At 35.0% G+C, this 22,260-nt stretch overlaps 3 protein-coding genes and 1 long non-coding RNA gene across 17 annotated transcripts; 2 read left to right on the forward strand and 2 right to left on the reverse strand.

The window, feature by feature from the left end:
* The first annotated feature begins 20 nt into the window (after positions 1–20).
* ndufaf1 (NADH:ubiquinone oxidoreductase complex assembly factor 1) lies at positions 21–5,603 on the forward strand. 12 transcript variants are annotated; one of them, XM_087277868.1, is made up of 7 exons: positions 21–265; positions 747–826; positions 903–993; positions 1,991–2,555; positions 4,727–4,912; positions 5,190–5,264; positions 5,388–5,603. In XM_087277868.1, the coding sequence occupies exons 4-7, from the start codon at positions 2,037–2,039 to the stop codon at positions 5,520–5,522; spliced, it is 915 nt and encodes a 304-aa protein (XP_087133994.1). In that variant the 5' UTR covers positions 21–265; positions 747–826; positions 903–993; positions 1,991–2,036; the 3' UTR covers positions 5,523–5,603. The 12 variants fall into 12 exon arrangements, with proteins under 12 accessions (XP_087133994.1, XP_087133998.1, XP_087133996.1 ...); XM_087277872.1 differs by having other exon boundaries at positions 1,994–2,555; XM_087277870.1 differs by having other exon boundaries at positions 747–802; positions 874–993.
* Positions 5,557–10,516, reverse strand: nusap1 (nucleolar and spindle associated protein 1). The gene is made up of 12 exons (NM_001145694.1): positions 10,322–10,516; positions 10,043–10,102; positions 9,819–9,959; positions 9,544–9,727; positions 9,340–9,417; positions 9,072–9,184; positions 7,937–7,984; positions 7,511–7,671; positions 6,836–6,999; positions 6,503–6,625; positions 6,298–6,403; positions 5,557–6,120 (listed from the first exon to the last, which is right to left on the reverse strand). The coding sequence occupies exons 1-12, from the start codon at positions 10,394–10,396 to the stop codon at positions 6,033–6,035; spliced, it is 1,341 nt and encodes a 446-aa protein (NP_001139166.1). The 5' UTR covers positions 10,397–10,516; the 3' UTR covers positions 5,557–6,032.
* A 165-nt stretch (positions 10,517–10,681) lies between these two features.
* On the forward strand, positions 10,682–14,673 carry oip5 (opa interacting protein 5). 2 transcript variants are annotated; one of them, XM_087278635.1, is made up of 6 exons: positions 10,688–10,995; positions 12,467–12,533; positions 12,621–12,743; positions 13,281–13,362; positions 13,463–13,568; positions 13,902–14,673. In XM_087278635.1, exons 1-5 carry the CDS (start codon positions 10,764–10,766, stop codon positions 13,547–13,549), a joined length of 591 nt encoding a protein of 196 aa, XP_087134761.1. In that variant the 5' UTR covers positions 10,688–10,763; the 3' UTR covers positions 13,550–13,568; positions 13,902–14,673. The 2 variants fall into 2 exon arrangements, with proteins under 2 accessions (NP_001139092.1, XP_087134761.1); NM_001145620.1 differs by lacking the exon at positions 13,902–14,673 and having other exon boundaries at positions 10,682–10,995; positions 13,463–13,634.
* A 291-nt stretch (positions 14,674–14,964) lies between these two features.
* oip5-as1 (oip5 antisense RNA 1) lies at positions 14,965–21,416 on the reverse strand. Of its 2 annotated transcripts, NR_046387.1 has the most exons (3): positions 21,234–21,416; positions 20,898–20,958; positions 14,965–19,325 (listed from the first exon to the last, which is right to left on the reverse strand). It is a non-coding gene; the product is annotated as an oip5 antisense RNA 1 (long non-coding RNA). The 2 variants fall into 2 exon arrangements; NR_138147.1 differs by lacking the exon at positions 20,898–20,958.
* Positions 21,417–22,260: the final 844 nt, after the last annotated feature.

Raw genomic sequence — 22,260 nt, forward strand, 5'->3', positions numbered from 1 at the left:
TAGAGCTACACCGCGCATGCGCACACGCCACCACAAATACATCGACAAGTTTACAGTACCACTTACGTGCTGTTTCTGATAATGTCAAATATAATGTAAAGTACATTAACCACAATTATGATAACATTTGTTAACCACTAAATGTGGGGTTGGTAGGGGGTGAACTGCGAGGAATGTTCGTTGTCGGTAGGACCATAAGCGGATGTCCTTGTTTCAAGTAAGGGCAAATTAAATGACGGGCCGCGAAGGCGCATTTGACTTTTGTGTAAGTATTGCTTAAATATTTTTAATTTATTTATTGATATGTTGTTGATAAATGTGGTCACCGTCAGTGTTTGTACGTTAGCTTTGCTGTAACAATTAAACTTAATCTTCAAATCATGAAGTGTGGGGATTTTAACACGTGTTATTGTACCGCTGACCCTCTCTAGATTAATTTATAACCTTGTTGCTATGGAAGCCAAATATGATAATCCACATGCAAGAGGAATTCCCTGAAAATTACATCTTCATGTATAAAAACTGGCAGATTTATACAAACTTAAATTGCCTTAATAGGTATATACTGTTGTGTAATTGTATTTGTAAATAATTTCCATTTGGTGAGCTTCTACGATAGCAGTTATTTAAATGTACATTTTATTATATTCTCATCTGAATCCATGATTATTCACTTAATCTAAATCATAATAGTAATTACGCATTTATATATTATGTCCACTGTTTTTCTCTAAACCTTTCCATAGACCCTCTTGCACCTCCTTGAAAAAACTCGAATTCAAGAGATCAGCACCATTTTCAGGTACATTAATTTAATAATCACAATGCAAAAAAAAAAATGTTTTTTCTTACTTTGCTTTATCTCTTTTCTAGTCCAAATATCTAAAAAAAATCTTAATCAGGGAAAACTATTGCTGTGTTTTAAAATTCAGATGAAATGAGGCGAAGTTGAGAGTTTTCTCCTTAAAACAAGCAAAAACTTATGCTAGTGGGGTAAGTTAAATAATCCTGTTTTCACTTTGAAATGTAGATGTTTAGACTAGAATGACAAAAAACTTAAACGAATGTACATTAATTTTGTATTAAAACATTAATGAATACAATTCTAACGCTTTTGGTCAACTATAATCCAGACTTAACATTGCATGTCTTTGCAATGACTATTGCAGATGTGCACATTGCGATATCGATGCTGAAACTATATATTGTGCAGCCCTAGTTCCTGTTCAGTGATAATTGACTCAATAATTTTTTCTACAGTTTAAAACCTTCAAAGGGGTAGGTCACCTCAAAATTAAAATATTGTTCTCATTTACTTACCCTTTACTTGTTTCAACCTTTAATTAGTTTCATTCTTCTGTTACACACACAAAGTATATTCTGAAGAATTCTTAAACCTGCAATCATTGTTACATGGAATTTGGTAAGTGGTTACAGATTTTTACCATTCTTCAAAGTATCTTTTCTTGTGTAGAAGAAAGAAACCCATAAAGTAACCATTGAGTAAAAGGGTCGTAAATTTAAAATTTGTGTGAACTATTCCTTTAAATCAGAACAGGAAGTATTACATTTATAAAATAAAGTATGGGTGACTCGGTGGCTTGTCGCCTCACAGCAAGGTCACTGGTTCAAGTCCTGACTGGGTCAGTTGGCATTTCTGTGTGGAGTTTGCATGTGCTCCACGTGTTGGTGTGGGTTTCCTTTGGGTACTCTGGTTTCCCCCATAGTCCAAAGACATGTGCTATAGGTGAATTGAATAAGGTAAATTGTCTGTTGTGTGTGCGTCTGAGTGAGTGTGTATGGATGTTTTTCAGTACTGGGTTGCGCTGTGTAAAACATATGCTGTATAAGTTGGCGGTTCATTCCACTGTGACAACCCCTGACAAATAAAGAAACTAAGCTGGAATGAAAATAAATAAATGAAAATAATGGCTCTAAATGATGCATATACGATTTTACTGTTTGTTATAAATGTTTTTAATTTTTTCAGCAGTCTTCTGGATGTCTAATCTGATCCCAAGAGCTACCCAGACTAAATGGCTGTATCGAGAACAACACTCAAGTCCCTGTATGGAGTTTGTGGAGTGGTTTACAGACAGCCTCTGTTGTTCCCTTCCTCACTCAAATGTGCATCTATACAGATCACCAGGAGCAAGTTTGAGCGAGATTACCAGAGACCCGGTCAGCCTCCAGACACACGCTGGCCTTGGCAGATGATAAACTTTGATTTCTCCAAAGGTGTGGAGAGTGTCAGGAAGCACTTTGGCTTGTTAAAGGATGAGTTTTTCCAGCGCTGGATTGGACCGGAAGGAAAGCCAATAATAGAGCACATGCTGGAACAGACCCGTGTCGTGTGGGAGTTTCGGGGTCCTGAGAGTCTAAATGAGTGGATTGTGTCATCTGATCAGGAGATTGGGGGCCGCAGTGTGGCTTATGTCAGTCTGGGCAAAAACAACACCACGTGTTTGCTGTATGGGACCTTGAGCTCCACCCCTCCACGTGATGGAGAGACTCGATACAGTGGATACTGCTCTATGCGCTCCAAACCCCCAAAGGTCAGTGCTGAGATCCCACATCTGTGTCTCTTTATTATTTTTACCAACATTTAATGCATTTACTTAAGATTTTTTACATTCTGCAAACGTTATTCAATCAATGCATTTGTACAGCAGGTATTTAAAGAAATGGGACATAATACATTGCCAGATTCTTTTAAAAGTGCAGTAGGTGATCTTTCACAATGCTAACAGCTTAGCATAAATCTCTGAATCACAGTCCCTCCCCTGCCGTCCAGAGCCACGCCTCCTGAAACAGGAGCACGTGCACCTTAAAGATGACAGCAAAACAACCCTCTCTCGTATAAAAAGCGACTAGTGCTTGTCCGGCGGCATGCAGGAATTACACATTACTAAGCCAAACTGACATGCTATTTCAGAGCGAATATTTAGAGTTGCATGGTAAACAATATAGGAAGAGACTAGGCTGAATAGCGGTATTTACTTGTGTTTTGTTGTTAAATACATTAAAATCGACATTATCGATGCTGTAAAAGGTCCCTTGTGAAACTGAAAATAGTCTTTTTAATCTTTCACTGGAAGATTTTAGTGGCTGAACAACACTTCTGTGAAGATATAACCCATCTGCAACAACAACATCTAATGTTTCATCAGCTTTGCGTGAAGCTAAAACAGTTTTAAAACAGAACATAACCGGTCTATGAGAAATCCTTCAGCCATGGTGTCATCCTTTCTCCAGCATGCAAAGGTAACTGCAATATTGATTGAGGTTTTTAAAAAGTTTTAATTCAGCATGTTTTTGCTGATCGTGCACGCGCTCGTGCTCTGTCTCATGAACGCGCAGCAGATCTACGCACAAACAGCGGTCAGCGGAGCTGCATACAAACGGCTGCGCAGTTGTTCAAATCTGCATTTGCTGACAGACAGTTTGGTCTACTTATCGGAATTATGAGAGATGTCGGCCCGACTCTATTTAATTGGATGAACATTTTTTAGTTTTATGCCTTACCAAAATAAAAAAAATACATGTAAATACATTTAGATCATTTACTTTAATCATTACTATTGTACTGTGAAGAGACTTTCAACCAGCACAACAACAAATGTTTCTGAAGACAATCACCTACTGCACCTTTAATTATAATAGAAGTTATTATTTTTTAACTAATTTATCTTTTGTGTAAAAACCTTAATCTGATCTGCTAAAATTGCATGCAATAATTTTGTATGTATACAACATACCTACAGTTGAAAAGTTAGGGGTTGGTACAATTTTTTATTTTTATTTCTTGATTGATTTTGAAAGAAATTGTCTGTCTAAGCCTGCCCTTATTTGGCTGAAAACACAGAAATAATTTTTTTGCATTGTAAAAAAAAAGATGTTTTATATTTAATATACATGTTTTAAAATTTAAAAAATGTTTTTGATTGAAAAGTTGTTTTTTAGAAACAGAAATCTTTCATGAATGAAAAGAAAACAAAAGAACAATATTTGAAAATCTAAAAATTAAAGCAAAATTCTAAATGACAAATTTTATTTCAACCAAATACATAGCCTTTTTTAAATATGAAAATGAATCACCTACATTCTTGTTCAGTCTATTGCTGAACAATATATTGTTTGAGCTTCGATATTGCAGTGTGTGTGTATCTGCAATATTTACATCGCAGGATTAGATTTATTGAAGATTAAAAGATGAAGATATTATTAAATATTCTAATTAATCTATGCAATATTAATAACCACATTATTTTACATTTGATTGTTAAATTTCTGTACTTAAATTCGGTTTGACTCCCTAGAAAACCATGTAATTTATTTTTGCTGTCATGTTAATATGCTTTTAAATTTATTATATTTTATGCAGATGTACCGCATAGAAGATTTCATTATCCCAGTCAATCTAAATGAATAAAATCTCTTTTCAAAGAGCTATCCAAATCATCTGGTGAAATTATATTCATATTGCAAAATATTTCGCAACAAAATAAAATATTGCCATGTTTTTTCATTATCAAGCAGCCCTAGTTCAGTCACTGTTGTTATGTGTGGTTATCATTTGCGTAATTTAAGGAACTGTGTGTCTATCCAAACTTATCTACAGTGTGTACATGGCTAATGAGCAACAGATTTTTGCATTAATTTAAATATAGGAGTAAATGGGCAATAACTTGTAAATTTGCCTTTAAAACGTACTTTTCTGCTGCAGGCCTCATTTGACAGGAAAAAGCACTATGACTGGTCAAGTTTCAACACGTTACATTTGCGGATACGAGGCGATGGAAGACCGTGGATGATAAACGTGTCCGCTGAAACCTACTTTTCTCACCAGAGAGATGACATCTACAGTTACTTCCTTTACACGAGAGGGGGACCCTACTGGCAGGATGTCAAGGCATGTGCTTCATTTAAAGAAAAGAAAAATATCATGGATTTGACAGTGCATTGATTCCATTGCATCGGTTTAACATGTTTAAAGATTTGGGGGTCAGAAAAGATGCTTTTATAAATTACAAAAATTGCATTTTAAAATAACTGTCTCTAAGCTGTAATATTATAAATATCTTAAACGTCAATAAATGAGCCTGGCAGAAACCTTAAATTCTGACCTTTATGTGGTAATAATATTTGGCTCCAGATTCTTGCTTGATAATTGTAAATCTCTTTTACAGATTCCATTCTCCAAGTTTTTCCTTTCCAGTCGGGGAAGAATCCAGGATAGTCAGCATCCTCTCTGGCTGGACAAGGTCAGTATGTACTTGGAGTTTATCCAGTGAACTGAAATTAGCATTTTATCTTTATTTTCTCTGAGGACACATTAAAAGAACAGTCAGTTATCATAAGTTTGTTTTTTGTGCTTTTTTTCCCAGATAAATACTATTGGTTTTACATTGGGGGACAAAGCAGATGGTCCATTTCAGCTGGAGATTGATTTCATTGGTCTGAATAATGACTGTGCCCACACTGAGGAGTTTGCATATGAGCTTTACAAGAAAAACCCATAGTTCTGGTTGTATTAAATAGGATTCAACAATTAGGTATGGATTAACAAATTCTTTAATTAAAAACTTTTCGGGAAAAAAGTACTTGGACGTTTGTTTGTTTTTTTAAAGAGACATCATCGTTCATACAGACAAATATACATAAAATATGACCCCATGAAAAAGTACAAAATGATAATTTATCACTCAAGTTTCAAACAAACTTTTTGTATGGCCAATGTTTTGTTTTGATCTTTTCTTGTTTTTACAATACACTGAAGCAAATACATTTCAACCATTCATACCAAATAATATTGGTCAGAATAGTTTTTCTTCACATAAAAAACAAAGTATCAAAAAACCTCGTCTAGAAATGCTAAAAGACTTTAGTAGAATGACAACAAGAGTCAGCAAAGAACAAGTGTTTAGAAAAGAGCAAAAATGTACAATAGTTTGGAAAAAAAACAGACAAACGAGACGAAAGCTAAACATGTACAGTGAGTGTCAAAGTAAAAGTAGTAAAAACACTGCAAGTTAGGCCATAACTAAACCTCGTCTGGCACCCAACATCTTCTCTTTCTTCTGCTTTCGATCTTCTGTGTGCTTGACACGTCGTTCCTCTCTGACATAAAAAAAAGAAAAAGTAATAAACGATCAAATCCCTTGTCTTTATTCATATATTTTAAATAACATTCTTATTTTGGCAAAACTCCAATCTTTAATGACAATCCTTCAGAAATCCACGCCAAGTTGGTACAGAAAGTTGAAATGTTTTGCACAACTAAAGCAAGCATCTTACCGGGTTTGAACCTGGTGCTGTTTGTAGTTTTTCTGATGTGAAGGGACAGTCTGGGATTTGTTAAGTGCCGTGTTCTCCTGTGCATCTCCAAAAGGCTTCAGTTTTCCTGTACAGATAATGGCAGGCACATAGGATCAGTTAGACTCAAACACTACCTAAGATGTTAGCATTGCATTCTCATTTCTTTATGAAACATGGGAAATACCTTTGTGGGGTTTGTAGGTCAGTGGACGAGAGAGACTGGCCTTCAGGTCAAATGTGTTTTTCTTGGTGGTGCCAGGCGTGGTGGAAATGCTGTTGTTGCCATTAAAAACAAATGGCGTAGCCCCTTTAAAAGAAAGCAAACGAAGACAACCAAATAAGATAAATCCAATCCTTTACTGTGCATGTTTGTGCTTTCACTTCTCACTCAAAATGTTTGTGTGTACTTGGATGTGTTAAAAGCAGAGGACAAATTTACAGTATGAAATGAACAATACAACGGCTCACTTCACTTCAGTTGTAAAAATAAAGTAACACACAATAATGGCATCCATACCGGGTGTTTTAGTGATGGTGCTAGCACTTCTGTTTAGTTCAGCTTTGGAACGAACATCAGATTTTCTCCCTGGAGTGGAGGTGAGAGGCATGTGAGGAGACATACGAGCTGGAGTCTTCACCAGCGAACGCTTGTATTCATTATCTTGAGTGGCTTGAGAAAACCTACACAGAAAAGCAGCAGTTTCGTGAAAAAGTCAAGCTCAGCCGTAATAACTTTTGTTTTCAGTTGAAATCTTTTAGCTGAAATTTATATCCTTGGTGATTTATTAAATGCAAAGTCAAAAGCTACTGGCACTTTCCACGAGTCAAAGACGCACAGGCAAAATAAAATGAACACCTGTGGCTCCTGATGACACACTGAGCTCTTATGAACCCAAACAAATGATCTAAGAAAGAGACTGAAAATTATTAATATCTAACATTATTAATACATAACTTCACCAAACTGATCTAAATGTGTGATGAGGAGAAAAGGGCAATTAATTATGTCTTTTTGACTCTCAAAGTTCATTTTATAAAGGCTAAACATTTTTTGATGTAATTGACTTTCGTTCTTCAGTAGAACATCTTGTATGGCCTCAAGAGGTAATATAAATCACTTTAATCAAACTAAAACACTTTGATCATAAAACTAAAAGCATTAAAAATGTGACAAAGCACATTATGCATTTACCGGACATTGATTTTATTGGTGGTGAGGACAGTTGGCCTGAAGGTGGCGGTGTCCTTTAAAGCGGACTTGCTGACCGGCTGCTGAGTGAGTCTGCGTCTTTCTGGCACTGCTGTCTTCTGCACTGCAGGACTGAAGAGAGATGCTCGGCTAGAAGGCACTTTCTAATAGGACACAATACAAAAGTTTGCTTAATATTCAGGTAAAACACTTTCAGAAAGAAAAACCTTGCTGAATTTAAACAATTCAACGTTCAAAAACATAACTTTTTTTTCAAACATATTTGAAGATACCCTCCCCACAGTTTTAGAAAGATGACACTATGCCATTTTTAACACAACATTTCACAAGAACTGATCAGGGTACATGGCAATTCAAACAGAATCATAAAAGATTGATCAATTGATATCTGAACCTATAGTGACTTACAGTTTGAGCCTTTGCCTCGGGTTTCTTCAGTGTCTTTTCTGACAGGGTCTGAAATGATAAAAGTAAATAATAGTAAGTGTAAACTAAACTTCAGATACCTGAAGAAAATGTTCAATCTATTTCTGTTTTAACTACATTATAGATCTTTGAAATATTTTGTGCAACCTTTTTAAAAAATATATATATATATTAATTTAAGTTATTTTTATATTACTAAATATATGTTAAAAGTGATAGCTCCTTAATGATTTATATAATGGCAGTCAATGGTTACTGTTTTTTTTTTAATTAAAAATATACTTGCATTCAACACACTCGTGCATAGACCAAGAATTGTTTGCCCAGGCTGTGAATTAAAGCTAATAGTATTTTAAATAATGTTACATTTCCTACACAGACTGATCGGTTCTTTTTACAACACATCAGTGTGCCACCAGGATATTTTTGTATGCATTTGTTTTTATCTGAAGCAGTGGTCCCCAAACTGAGGTGCGTGCACCAAGGGGTGTGCAGTCTGACCACCAGGGGTGCGCTAGAGAATGTTTGTAATGGAAATTTTTTTATCTTTTATTATTTTTATGCATTTATCTTTGGTAAACTTCACATGTCATATTACAAATATTACAACGAAAAAAAAAATCACATAACAAATTGTTATTTACAACCTATGCATGACGCTGTGAAAATTGTCAAATTCATAAAAGCTCATCCTTTAAATTTACGTATTTTATTTTAATAACGTACACAGAAAAATAAGTATTTAGTTATTGTAGTTAAAAACATGGAGTTTAATCGGAGAAAGGAGTGCTTAACAGGTCTCAAATATTAAAAAGGGGTGCACACAGCAAAAAGTTTGGGAACTACTGTTCTAAAATAACAAGAACCATTGACTGCCATTTATACGAATCACCAAGGAACTATCCTTTTTATTTTGTAGTGTATTTTGACCTTTTTATTTTGTTTTGTAGTATCCTTTTTTACTTACATATTTTGAAGTGATATAAAATACTAATTATAATATTAATATTAACAATGATGACAACAATAAAATTAAAAATATTGTTAAAGTTGATTTCCAAGACAACATTTCTAATTTTTATTTAGGTTAAAGTTTCTAATGTTATTTCTCTGTTACCTTCAGCTCTTTAACTGAATTCCTGAGCACTTCCATTTGTTTGTTCTTTCTTTGGACGTACGAATCGATGGACTCCATCTTTTTGAAGTGAGCCTCGTGGAGTTTCTTGAAGTCTGGGGAACAGTAATTGAAAATGCATTATTAAAGAGAAGAGCTTAAAATTAATAAGAGATGAAACGATCAATTAAAGACACTGTTTTTTTTTATTATTAGAGAATGTAAAATATATATTTTGTTGTCCTGTATAAAACTGAATATATTATATTACTAGGAGTTGTCGGCCGCATTGCAGGTTTTCTCTTCATCAGACCTTTATGGCGGGGAATTTTACCAACTGTTCTTCTCCCTGCATCACCAATATTGTAATTCATATTACTAGTCATCACTACATACACTGTACAAGCACAAGTGATTCAGTGAGTTAAAAAAATCACTCCTAATAATGAGCACAATTCATTAAAACAATCATTACCTTTCACACCCGTTTCTGTTGGACCACTTTCAGAATCTGGATTTAGATCTCCAGATTCTTTCTCCATAGTATTCTCTTTAGCGAAAGCTTCAGCTGGAACTGGAGTCTGTGTATCCTTGGCTGAAGACACCTTTCTTCTCTTGGAGCCCCTTCGACCCTCATCTTGTGGTGTTTTTTCTTCAGTCTAAAGAATATGCATTAAAAACAAAAATACATATTTCACTCCAATACATACAAATGAAAGATAAAGTAGTCAGTAAATGTGATTTGTGTACCGGAGAAATGATCGGTGTTGGTTCACTGAGCTTCCTCTTGGCGGTGCGGCCCTTTCCTCTGCGCTCGGTCACATATGTTGCAGCGTGCGCGTCCACAGGAGGAACAGAATCGTGCGCGTCCGAAGCGGCAGCGTCATTGCCCTGCAAACAACGGCCACGGCGTTTAAGCTAATAGTCAGATTTAAAATTTCTTATAGTTGTTAAATCCCAAAGACATTACTCACGTTCTCAGAAAGCTGCTGTTGTGAAAAGTGTTCTTTTAAAGCCTTCAACAGCCTTTCAGCCTATCAAATCAAAGTGCTGAATAAGTTAAAACAGCAATGCGTAAAGTTACTGAACAAGATAAGGTAACGTTAAGTTTAAATGTAGCAACATGCTATAATACTTTAATGTCTATAAACTAAATGTGGTGGGTTTAAAACCATGCTGGATTTACATCACATGTCTGGTTGCATGTAAACAGTAACGAACTGCACCACTTTATCTTATACAACAAAACTTACCTTCATATTCGCTTTAAGTCCCACTTCTTTGGCGAGGCGCTGCAATTCCGCATATTTTAGCGAGTCTAAATCCATGTTATTGCCTATAAAATCGACGTAAGTTGAAGAGGCACAAGTATAATACAGTAATCGACTGCTCTCTGATGTCGGATCGGTTAGTTTGGGTTTGTGATTGTCGTTTGAAAAAATACCGTGTTTCAAAAACAGATTTCATGGAGATGATTGGTTAAAGAGTGTATGACGTCGTTGTATTATATCCAATAAGAAATAGATTTATCATCTGGTTGACGTTGATTGGCTTAAAGTCAACGGCTAAGGCGGGTTTTGATTGAGCAGTTTAGAGCGCCACCTTACGTTCAAAACAATAAACGAAGCGTCTTTTGAACTTGTGTGTGAGCTGTCCACAGCAACATCCACAGTAGAAACAAATCTCTATGCGATAATGGCGAACAGCACTCGGAGTTTACTCGAAAGCTCTTATGATATCGGTCCATGTGACTCGACACAGTCAAGTTCAATTGTAGAACAGCTTCAAGCGGTGAAGGATAAAGAAATCTGCATGGTAGACTTTAGGAATTGCATCGTTTTCCAATGCATAACATGCAACACTGTGCTTGGAGACTCTCTCGGCGTCTGCGGGGAAGTGGAGAGCAGCCAAAGTGTCATTTGTTTGAGTAAGTTATATTTTACCTCATTTTAAACTCGAAACTTACCTCATTACGTCTTAAAAGGTTTTGTGAAATACACTAAACACGCGGGGGGCGATGTGCTGCCTGTTATGACCAAGTTACTGCAGAGACATTTTTGTTTAAAGGGATAGGTCACCCCAAAAATGCAAACTCCGTCATTTATTTACTCATCTTTTGTTAGTTTCAAACCTTTATGAGTTTCTTTCTTCTGTTAAGCACAAAAGAAGATATTTTAAAGCTGTAACGTTAACCATTGACTTCCATAGTATTTTATTCCTACAATGGAAGTCAATTGTTACAAATATTTCTTCACATTATCTTCTTTTGACTTCAACTTATCTCTTGTGTGCTGTTGTTAGGGATGTTTTCATCCACTCAAATGTGACATTTGATGTGTAATTTGGCCACCACCTGTGTTTTTAGAAAATGAAATGACTTTTGGTGACATCTTATTTTGACAATTTTTGGGGGGAAAATGTGTCAAACTCAACAATACACTCTGGGCAAATGCATTACCCTTTTGTTATGTTAAGGGCTCTTTTTGCCCATTGGCTTACATTATAACATTTTTGCTTTGATCGCAAAACCATGATACCATAATATTATGTATTCTTGATTGTTGTTTTTTTTTTCCCCTGTTAGGAATAGGTTACATTATATTTATTTTTCTGTTGATCATTAGTTACAGTGGAAAAAAGGCTTATTTTTTGACTCTTATATAAAGTATAGTGTGTGTATAAGATACCTTTGCACTTACCTTTATATTTCTAAGAAAATCAAATTAAGCACCTCAGCACTTAAAACAGCAAGTATATTTATGCACGCACAGTATAATTTGCTGTTTGCAGAACTCGATATAAAATGACTAAAAGCCAGAATCTTGTTTGCAAAGGCCTATCTAAAGGGTTAATGGTACCCACTAATAATCAACAGTAGAAAATGACAGTGGAAACTACCAACTATCAAGAATGCATGCTTATGTTGTGCTTCACAATCAAAAAAAGTTGTTATAATAATAGTCAATGGGGCAAAAACTGCCACCAACATAACAAAAGTATAGTCAATTTAAACAATACACAAGCTTCAATAAAGAAACTCAAAGATTTGGAACCACTTGAGGGTGAGTAAATGTACATTTTTGGTAAACTATCCCTTTAAGACCACAATCAAACAAAAAAATGCTCAGGGGTAGCTTAAATAATGTGGCGGTGCTTGTTGGTTAAGGGATTCATCAGAATAAACAGCAAAAATTAGTAGTCCAAGACACTTGAAAAATGTGGAAAAATATTGAAAAGCTTTTATTGACTTGGCTATCCCCCAAAACTGACAAAAAAAAAATTAAGAAATAGCCATGTCAATAAAGGCTTTTCAATATTTTTTTCCCACATTTTTCAAGTTCCTTGGACTGATTTGTGCTGTTCATAACTTTGACACATTTCAATCTTTCCCATTGAAGAAGTTACTGAGGATGTGATGGTGAATGAAAAGCACGAGATGTGTTCGAGCGGTCAGCTGGCTTCCTCGTAAGTCTGTCGATCTCAGCCTTTTCAGCTCATGTCATGCATTGTTGGATGTTTGATGATCTTGTTTCGTGTTGTCTCCATCTGTAGCACCTACCAAACCCTTCTCTGCACTGGCTGTCATGATGCTGTTGGCTTGGTTCTTCATTCCACCCCGAAGCACCTGTCTGCTTTACGAAATCTCTTCCTTTTACGAAAAGAGCTGATAAACTGGTAGGAGTTGCTTTGTAATAGATATTTAATTGAGCCAAAAATGTACAAATCTGTTAATTACCCATGGGCCATCCAAGATGTAGGTTACTTTTTCTCTTCTTGGGAATGATAAAGTGCAAATCAGCAGCAGTCAAAAAGACATAAAGGCAAAATAATAATACCTGTGGCTGGTTAAGTTTGGACTCATGTGACTGGAAACTCACACCCCAGACTGTAATGAGTGCATAACAAAGCTGTGGATTAAGGCAATTTATTTAGAAAATCATGTCAGCTTTTTGCCAGGCTGATTTATCTTGATAAGAGCTCAGTGAATACTCAGGAGCCACTGTAATCATTTTGTTTTCCTCTAGATGTTTCTTTTTAAGTCTCAAAGTGCTGGCACCCGTTAAATTGCAGGTCACAAATGCCAGTGGACCACAGTTTTAATAAATCTTGCATATTGAATGGCTTGAGAGGGAGTAAATTAACAGCAGTTTATATTTTTAGGTGAAGCACTATTTAAACATACCAGATTTAATGGACATTTTTACATTCCAGCTACATTCTAAGAAGCGGCACATGTGTTAAAGCCTCCAAAATCAACTTCAAACACAGACTCATGGACAAAAATATCAAAAAGGTAATAATGCCGTCATTACTTATTTTACAGATGCATTTTTAAAATATTTTAGGTTACTTTTACAGTGGAAATGGATTGAAGATTGTTCTTCTCTTTTCAGCTGAAGGAGTACTTAGAAACTAAACTGAAGCAGGTAGACATTCTGGAGCAAATGATGGAAAAAATGTGCACACATGACGTGAACTAAAATTGCAGACTTGGAAGATGTAAATATTTTTATTGGATAACTTTTTTGTTAAAACTTTAAATAAAATTAATATTTTTGTATTGTATTTATTAGGAATTATTTTTTATATGCTTTTATATTAACTACCACATTACAGTTCAATTGTTCCACATAAGGTTCAGGAAAAACAAAATAAAATGCAGTAGTCAACACTTCAATTTTATCAAAACTGCCCTAACCCTTTAACTGCCTACTCTACTAAATAGTTGACCATATTTGGACTTTTTTGAATAATGACTATTAGGGTGTTTTCACACCTGCCTTACTTAGTTTGGTTGAATCCCACTAGAGTTCGTTTTCCTTCTTTCTGCAGTTCGTTTGGGCAGGTGTGACGTGCTGTCCCATCTTATAGTATGTGGAGGAAAAATATTTGTTGACAGCGCTTTACCAACAATTTCAAACAGAGAGAGAGAGAGAGAGGGAAAAACATTACCTGATGGATCATTGGTAATATTTCCAGAAGATGACCATGTAGCAGTTTAGCTAAATTAATTCAGAAGGAAAAGAAGGTTGCTGGTTCAAGCCTCGTCTGGGTCAGTTGGCGTTTCTCTGTGGAGTTTGCATGTTCTCCCCGCATTCGCATGGGTTTCCTCCGGGTGCTCCGGTTTCCCGCACAGTCCAAAGACATGTGGTACAGGTGAACTGGGTGGGCTAAAATATCCGTAGTGTATGAGTGTGTATGGATGTTTCCCAGAGATGGGTTGCAGCTGGAAGAGCATCCACTGCATAAAACATATGCTGTATAAATTGGCGGTTCATTCCTTTGTGGCGACCCCAGATTAATAAAGGGACTAAGCCGAAAAGAAAATGAATGAATGAATGAGTAAATGAACATCTGGCCAATGAGTGATGTGGATTTTGTCACAGGACTGAATTTTGGTTCTTTTTTTTTTAACTGGCTTGGACCAAAGCAATCGGTGTGGTGTGAAAAGGACCATAGAATGGTTTACACTACACATTGTTGGTTTAAAACAAACATAATTCTGTTGCACTACTACACTTGATTTTGGTTTTATTGGAAAAAAGAAAAAAAAGGCAAGAAAACATGTTAAATGAGAATTTGAAATATTTTATGGCATACTTATAAAAAAAAAAAAAGATTTTCATAGAATTATTTAATTAATTCTGGTACTTTGCCATAAACAGACATATCAACAATTTGGTAAAGGCTGATATTTTAGTAATTATGGGATGTGTTGAAAGAAAATGCATTGAGTGTGTTAACTAGCGACATTAGAAAGTTAAGAAATGCAATCCAAAAAATGTTTTCTTGGTGGGGCAGGTAAAAGGTTAAGACAAGATTGGGTGTTTTTCAATAGTTTTAGGACATTTTTGATGAAAGGTTGGATCTTAACATTGAAGAAAAAAGACACATGTTATGATTGGCACCATGCTGCTTTTTTTTATTGCTAAAATTTAATATTTTGTACAAAACCATGCGGGACGCTTCTGTAGTGCATAGATCAGACTAAGCATAGAGTTTCACATTCAGAGGCAAAATCAGCAACGCAAATCAGGTCTGCAAAGCATATTAACTTATATTCTGCAATATTATTTGCATTGAACATAACACAAATAGTTTTTCCCGTTTCAACTCACAATTGTTAAGACTTTGCTAAAACACTGCATCTGACTTTGCCTCTTGAAGAACAAACTTGTTACAATTCCATCATACAGTAATCAAACATTTCTCAATGAACACGTCTGTGAATAATTTACAGTAGAGATCAACTTTGGGATTCCATGCATTTAAAAAGAAAGTCACAACACTGGTCCACTCATAGATTTAGTGTCATCACATTTCTGCATAAACATTTTCAAGCAAAGCTCAATTATTGCATGCAGCACAAAACATTTCTTATCCATTTCTACCATGCATCAGGTTTTTTTTGCACTCTTTAAAAAATACTTTACTCCAAATGGGGTTTGTAAATGTAAAGTGGTAAAATGTTTGTCCAGGCTTCATGAGGATAATGAGTCATCAGTATTACAAATTGCTACCCAGAACACTGCTCATATTGCTGTTAATGATAATAAGCTGTCAATAAACATACAGCTTATGTGCTTTCCACAATGATTAGGTAAACATGCAAATTTAATAAGAGCAAAAGCCCTGCATATGTAGATGATTCTTCTAACTTTCGTCAACCCACCCAAAAAATCCTCTTTATTAGTCAGACCCCCAGTGCTACCTTAACATATTTATTTGGTGTCCATGAAAAATGGAGGAATGGAAAACTTTTAATTATGAGCAATGAGATATTCAGGATCAAACACTTGTCACTGTCACAGATATGCTACAGATATTACAAACACCACTAAACTGTTCCGGTACTTTAACTCATGCATAAACTGATTATTGCTTCTAAAAGATGAACTTAATACACATCATGGCTTGCATATTTTTTCGAGTATATTCAAAAATATATAGTTTGCATTCCAGTCATTGAGGTATTTATCTACATTACAATGCTTTGATAATTGCTTTATGCCACTTAATTTTCTACACGTTGAGTTAAAATCTACATGTTCTGCTACTAGGAATAATCTACCCACAGCTCTAGTTTGAGACAACATTACCTGATGGAGAATGCAATATTAGAGGTATGAAAACAAACACAGTTCTATTTAGGAAGAGAGAAGTCTATTCTTTCTGTCCAGTACAGTTTTAGCAACCTTGAAACAGGTACTGAATGAAGTTCTTCAACACCTGCGTATTCTAAGCTACTGAGCCAAATTTTGGCCTATTTGGGACAGACGTTTTGATCTGAGTCGACTATTTTGAGCCCAGAACTTCATTTTGCACAGTACAAACTAGGACAAACTGACACAGTGCTTATGAAACATATATATGCATTTCAGCATGGCTAGTCGCACATCAATACCAACCGCCATTTTACTAATCCTCAGCATGCTATGACGTTATCATCAACTAATAGTGATTACCAGTGAATAAACTACAGCGTATGTCACTTAAAAACTAAAACCAAGAGTAAATGCTTACTTGCTAGGGCTGCACGATTAATCGATAAAAGAACGTGATCTTGATTCGACCCTACACATGATCTTAATCCAGCTGTTGTACGATTCACCTACGTATATTAAGTCAGGAGAGAAGCGTAAGGGCAGTCGCACAAGTCTTCACATTGTTTTAGGCAAGTTGCTCAGCAATGTGGACACCTCCAAATGCTGTTACGTGTCCCATACTATATTTATTAGGGTTGTCGCGATACTATTAATTTACGTTAAGATACTATACCAGTTGAAGTATTGTGGAATCAAATAGTATTGTGATACTGTAATTCAAACTCAAATCTATTAAATAAATAAAATTATTAGAAATACTATATTTTATGTTATAATAGGTTTACTTGAATTTAATTCATAATTCCCTTATTATTGAAGAAGTATTTGCACATCACTTCAGCTAAAATGCATTCGTTCTTTTCGTTTATTTTGTAGAAAACTGACCAACAAAAATACTTTAAAATAAAGATACAAATTATACCGAATGAAATATGTTACCAAAAGAGCATTTTTCCAGCAAAATTTGGCTATTTGATGTATATAAAATTGTTTTAATGTTTCCTGTTGCTCATTTTTTAAACTATTGTTATTTTCTTTTAAAGAGATCGTTGTGGTTGTTATAGCTACTAAATTATATTGACAGGAACAAAAATGAACTGATTCAGATATGCACTCGAACTAAAGCGTCAGAAAACATGCAACAGGTTACCATAAAAGGCATGAATTCAACACAAAGGGCTCCACAAAACTATTCAAATCAAAAGGTCTATTATTGCACAAACATGTGAATGTGAGCATTTTAGTTAATTTTCCACATGTAACATTATCTATTGTAGATAGACCATTAATGACGATACTACTGGTTTAATTTTACCAGTGAAAAAAATTTTCTAATAATGTTGTTAAAGACATGAACCAGTCCACCATTCCAAGCCTATACAAAACGTTAGAATGACACAGGCCTAATGCTAATGTTGTTTTACCATATATTTGAAAATTAACAATAATAATAATAGCCTTCTCATATAAACCTTTATTCTACATCTATAGAATTGTGAGAAAATCGCGATCTTGATTAAAAAAAAAACAACAACAAAAAAACGTGATTTTCATTTTAGCCAGAATCGTGCAGCCCTACTACTCGCTTCTTAATCAAATTAACCAAGGTGTGGATACTGCATCTATGGTGTTTACTAACTAAATCTTTGCCTATATTTATGTACTAACTGACTTTATTATAGCCTATACTGAATGTCACTACGACTATTAAACTCAGCAAGCATCGCTACCGTACATGCATGTCCATGTCTACGCTGGCACTACAAATCCCGCCACCCTAAAGCAAGCAGATGAAACTATACATCATTTAATGGAAGACATTGGTGATTTTGTTGTTTTTGCGAACAACTTGTCACTTGTTTGTACAATATACATATTCATCTCAAAACAAGACAAAGAAACAAATATTGCACATTTCCCACACTGAGGCCTCGCTACTCTTCCTCTCATGAAAACTCAGAACACTTGAATATCTACCATCCGTATGATAGGAACTACTATACCAACAACAACAAAAAAGATGTAGTGTCACAACAGATGAAGAGAAATTCCTATTTTCACAGTGCTCTATAGCAGATAACTAGAAACCAGTCTTACTGTCCAACATATTAGACTATTAGCAACTATTTAAAGATGTTATGATCATTTAACCATTTTACTGCCTTTCTTCAGGCATAACGTTAATGGATGAACATGATGTTTATCTTATTCTGGAGAACATACAGTCTCAATACGATATTTCACACATACAAAAGAAAAATTAATTCCTCTTCTCATCAGATTACCAAGCCATTAGACAGACTATAACGACTATATTTATTTTACTGCAAACAAAAAAGACAAGCATGCTCTTATAGTTTGATCCAAGTGTGGCTCTGAGCTGTGGTAACTTCTGAGGTAGTAAAATAACTATTTTTCATAACATCCTGCAACTCAATAGCACCCCGCTAGAAAGGTTTAACTGTGGGATTTATAAAGCTTATGTTTTTTTTGGGTTGTTATGCCACTGCCTGTCTTGGTTTGTCAGTACAAGTATATACTGTAGAAAACATGAAAGCATGGGTCATGGTTTTGCTAAAGCACCAATATGAGTTGTGAATTAAGAGAACAGCTAGCTGTCTACAGTTTGTCGTCTCAGAAACTACATTTTCAGCCATTTGAAAGACTAAAATGTCCAAAGAAGTGCTTTACTTTAGAGCGAAGCCATGGAAATTGAGGCAGGAGCTATTAAAAAGAGACTCGTCTAGGCACTTAATCTGCAGATAATAAAACTGTTGGATGTAGCTCTGTCTTCTTGCTTGCATGATTTAGATTTTAAATGTGCATTTTTTTCTGCATTTTTATCTTCATTTAACAAAAACTGCAACCATATTTGATTTATTCTGAACAATATGACCAGTCGATGGCACCATGTTGTGGCACAATTGTGTTGTCATTTAGCTTTTTTGAACACAAGAAGAGTTTGTGGGGGAGTTTATGTGAATTAAAAAAAACTTCAGTTGTCTTCTCCAAAGTGCAGAGATGATATGTTCATAGACCAGTAACACTTGGCTTGGTATGCTGAACAAACACTTCCCTGAAATAACGCTGGAGGAAGGTCAACTTATCAGGATGAAGGGCGGTTTGAAGAACAAAGACAAGATGGTCTCATCTGCACAGAATGGACATTTGAAACAGGTCAGATAAGGCAAGAAAGAGGAGCTTGGCTGACAACATGCTGATTACGTCATTTAAGCTCATTTAAATCTTTCAGTCTATGCTGTTTTCTGCTGATGCACATGTACAATTTCACTAAACAGGATTTGTAATGTTAATGACATCGTACTTTGTTGCTTTTGATAACCAGAACAGTCTGAGCTTTCAAACTCTGTAAACTACACCACATATTTAACTATAAATATTGTTGACAGAAATCTTAAAACTACCAAGTCCCAGGCAATTGCTGAATTAGTGTTTCAGCTGAGGAAGTATAAAGTTACATTTACCACATAAAAGCTATTCATTGCCAACAACTAGTCCCACACGGAATCTGCGCGCACAGAAATCTGCAGATTTTTAGTTGATCACTGAGTCTATTTACTTTTTGTAAAAATCTCCAGATTTTTATTTTTTCAAATTTTTGTGCAAAAATGGCAAAAAATGTCCTCAGATTGTGTATGGCCCGACTCATAACCCATTAAATATCTAGACAAATGTTCTACCAGAGCACTTCGTTGAAATTATCCAAAACAGACGTTTTTAAAAGTTGGACTAGGGCTGTGCGATTTGGGGAAAATATCTAATTGCAATTGTTTTGACAGATATTGCGATTTGATTTACGTAGTCAATTTTGTAGTCAAGCTTCAGCATAATAATCTGTAAGCCGTGGCAACCATTGTGAGAGCTCTTAAAACTTACCTATTTTGTCCGGTGTCTGTGACTTTGAAACCAAAATTTTCAAAATTACAAATGCTGTTTTTCTTTGATGTTAATTTGTCTTAACTAATGCTTCTGAAGCGGCAGATGCCATAATTTAATTTGTCAGCGCTTTCCTGTTTTATTCTCTTTTTTTTTTTTTTTTAATTGTGGGCATAATTCTGTTGAGCAATTCTAATTGGACAGAACAAAAGTGTGCTCACTCAATTGGCTAGTAAGACTGCCACACACAGCCGACACAGTCACGCATTTGCTATATGCTGGGGAAATTAAATAATAAATATAGCCTTTTACGATTAACTAATCGCAACGTTTAAAATTGCGATTCGATTTCGATCAATCGCACAGCCCTAGTTTGGACAAGATAATTATGACTTCTCACAATAAATGTACCAACTAAAATGGTTCTTTGTGTAGTTTACAGCATTAAATCTAATTGAATCATGTAAAGAGCTTATGAATCCAAATCAAGTAGAATTTTAAAACCTGTCAATACACATTCTCTTTGATATGTTTGAATTAATCTGTAATGAAAACAACAGTCTAAACTTCATTTGAGACTTTAATGTTGTTTCTAAACCAAAGTTTATAGTTTACATGTATTATGTTAATAATCTCTAATATTAATAAACCAACTAACAGGCTTCCTCATATAGTTTAAAGTATTAGTTGAGAGGGATGTTACAAAAATTGTGATGTATCTGATACAAACTATTAGAAGCTGAAATCTGAGTTTGTGAATCTAAAATCTGCTAAATCTGTCAATAATCAGCCAAACAAGTATGTTGTGCTGTTTTTGATGACCTACCTGGTCGTGTGTTCCCTTCAGGACTGTTCTTTTCTCTTCTTGATATGACAAATGAGGGGCACTGTTTTAACAAGACAAAGCAGGTTCAATGAATTTTGCATTGTTGTTTAATAACGCATCCATTATTTACACAGAACATTTACGGAGTAAAAATCACAAAGTAACTTAAAAGATAATACAAATCAATATCAGTGCATGAGCAATTGTACATCTCTACTCCCGCACAATGCCTGACCATCTACCGAGTGACGCAAGTGCTGGAATGCGAAACTGCAACACAAAGATTAGACAAAGACAAGCTCCTGTAGTGCACGTCAACACTCATCCCGCACTTACCGTCAGCGGTGATCTCGTGCTGGTTTGGAAACATGTGGACTGGAGTGAAGAGTAATTTTCAACAAATTTGCTGGTTGAAGTTGTTCGGGCCAGGCTCTGTGGTGTTCGCTGAGCCTGGCCCCTCTGCGCTGCTGCGGTGCTCGACTGCGCGTTACGCCATTTCGGTCCCGTGTGCTGCTACTGCGGCGCTGCTCTTCCGGCGCACACCCGTGCACATCGATATCTTTGCTCTTATTGGACAGCCGAGCCATCACTCACACAAACAACAACCGCCCTCTTGGACGAGGGTAAAATTGAAGAGAACAAATTGTTTTTAACCACTCTTATGCTCTCTCAGGTTCATTTAATCACAGTAAAACATTAATGCAATATTATATATATATATATATATATATATATATATATATATATATATATATATATATATATATATATATATATATATATATATATATATATATATATATATATATATATATATATATATATGAATATTTAATATTGCTTTAACGTTATACATGTTTTAATGTCTTTTCTTCGTCTATGTTAAGCTGATTTGAAAATCTACAATGTAAAAAGTGCTATAGAAACAAAGATTAATTGCATTGAAATCAGTTATTTCAGTCAATCAGTTATACTCATTTTATTTTTCTGTTTTTAATGCACTTTTTGCTAGATAAAAGTATGCTTTTTGATTGAGCCTTTAATTGAGCTACACTTATAATACTATTTAAGAATATAGTGACTGACAAACCTCCTTAAAAACACACACAAGGCGAGTAGCTGTTTTGCAACTGTGCAATGACACACACACACACACACACAGACACACACACATATATATATATATATATATATATATATATATATATATATATATATATATATATATATATATATATATATATATATGTATGTATATATGTATGTATGTGTGTGTGTGTGTGTGTGTGTGTGTGTGTGTGTGTGTGTGTGTGTGTGTGTGTGTGTGTGTGTGTGTATATATTAATGAATATCTGAATGAATA

The sequence above is a fragment of the Danio rerio genome, chromosome 13 (genome assembly GCF_052040795.2).
Source record: "Danio rerio strain M-AB ecotype USA chromosome 13, GRCz13ab, whole genome shotgun sequence".
NCBI classification, from domain to species: domain Eukaryota; kingdom Metazoa; phylum Chordata; class Actinopteri; order Cypriniformes; family Danionidae; genus Danio; species Danio rerio.

Excerpts from the sequence above, each read along its gene's own strand:
- oip5 (NM_001145620.1), top strand. The coding sequence starts at position 10,764 with ATGGCGAACAGCACTCGGAGTTTACTCGAAAGCTCTTATGATATCGGT. Across the intron at positions 12,534-12,620 it reads AGCGGTCAGCTGGCTTCCTC|CACCTACCAAACCCTTCTCT; the intron begins GTAAGTCTGTCG and ends CTCCATCTGTAG. Across the intron at positions 12,744-13,280 it reads CGAAAAGAGCTGATAAACTG|CTACATTCTAAGAAGCGGCA; the intron begins GTAGGAGTTGCT and ends TTTACATTCCAG.
- ndufaf1 (XM_087277868.1), top strand. The coding sequence starts at position 2,037 with ATGGCTGTATCGAGAACAACACTCAAGTCCCTGTATGGAGTTTGTGGA. Across the intron at positions 2,556-4,726 it reads TGCGCTCCAAACCCCCAAAG|GCCTCATTTGACAGGAAAAA; the intron begins GTCAGTGCTGAG and ends TTTCTGCTGCAG. Across the intron at positions 5,265-5,387 it reads ATCCTCTCTGGCTGGACAAG|ATAAATACTATTGGTTTTAC; the intron begins GTCAGTATGTAC and ends TTTTTTTCCCAG.
- nusap1 (NM_001145694.1), bottom strand. The coding sequence starts at position 10,396 with ATGGATTTAGACTCGCTAAAATATGCGGAATTGCAGCGCCTCGCCAAA. Across the intron at positions 10,103-10,321 it reads GACTTAAAGCGAATATGAAG|GCTGAAAGGCTGTTGAAGGC; the intron begins GTAAGTTTTGTT and ends TTGATTTGATAG. Across the intron at positions 9,418-9,543 it reads AACAGAAACGGGTGTGAAAG|GGAGAAGAACAGTTGGTAAA; the intron begins GTAATGATTGTT and ends TTGGTGATGCAG.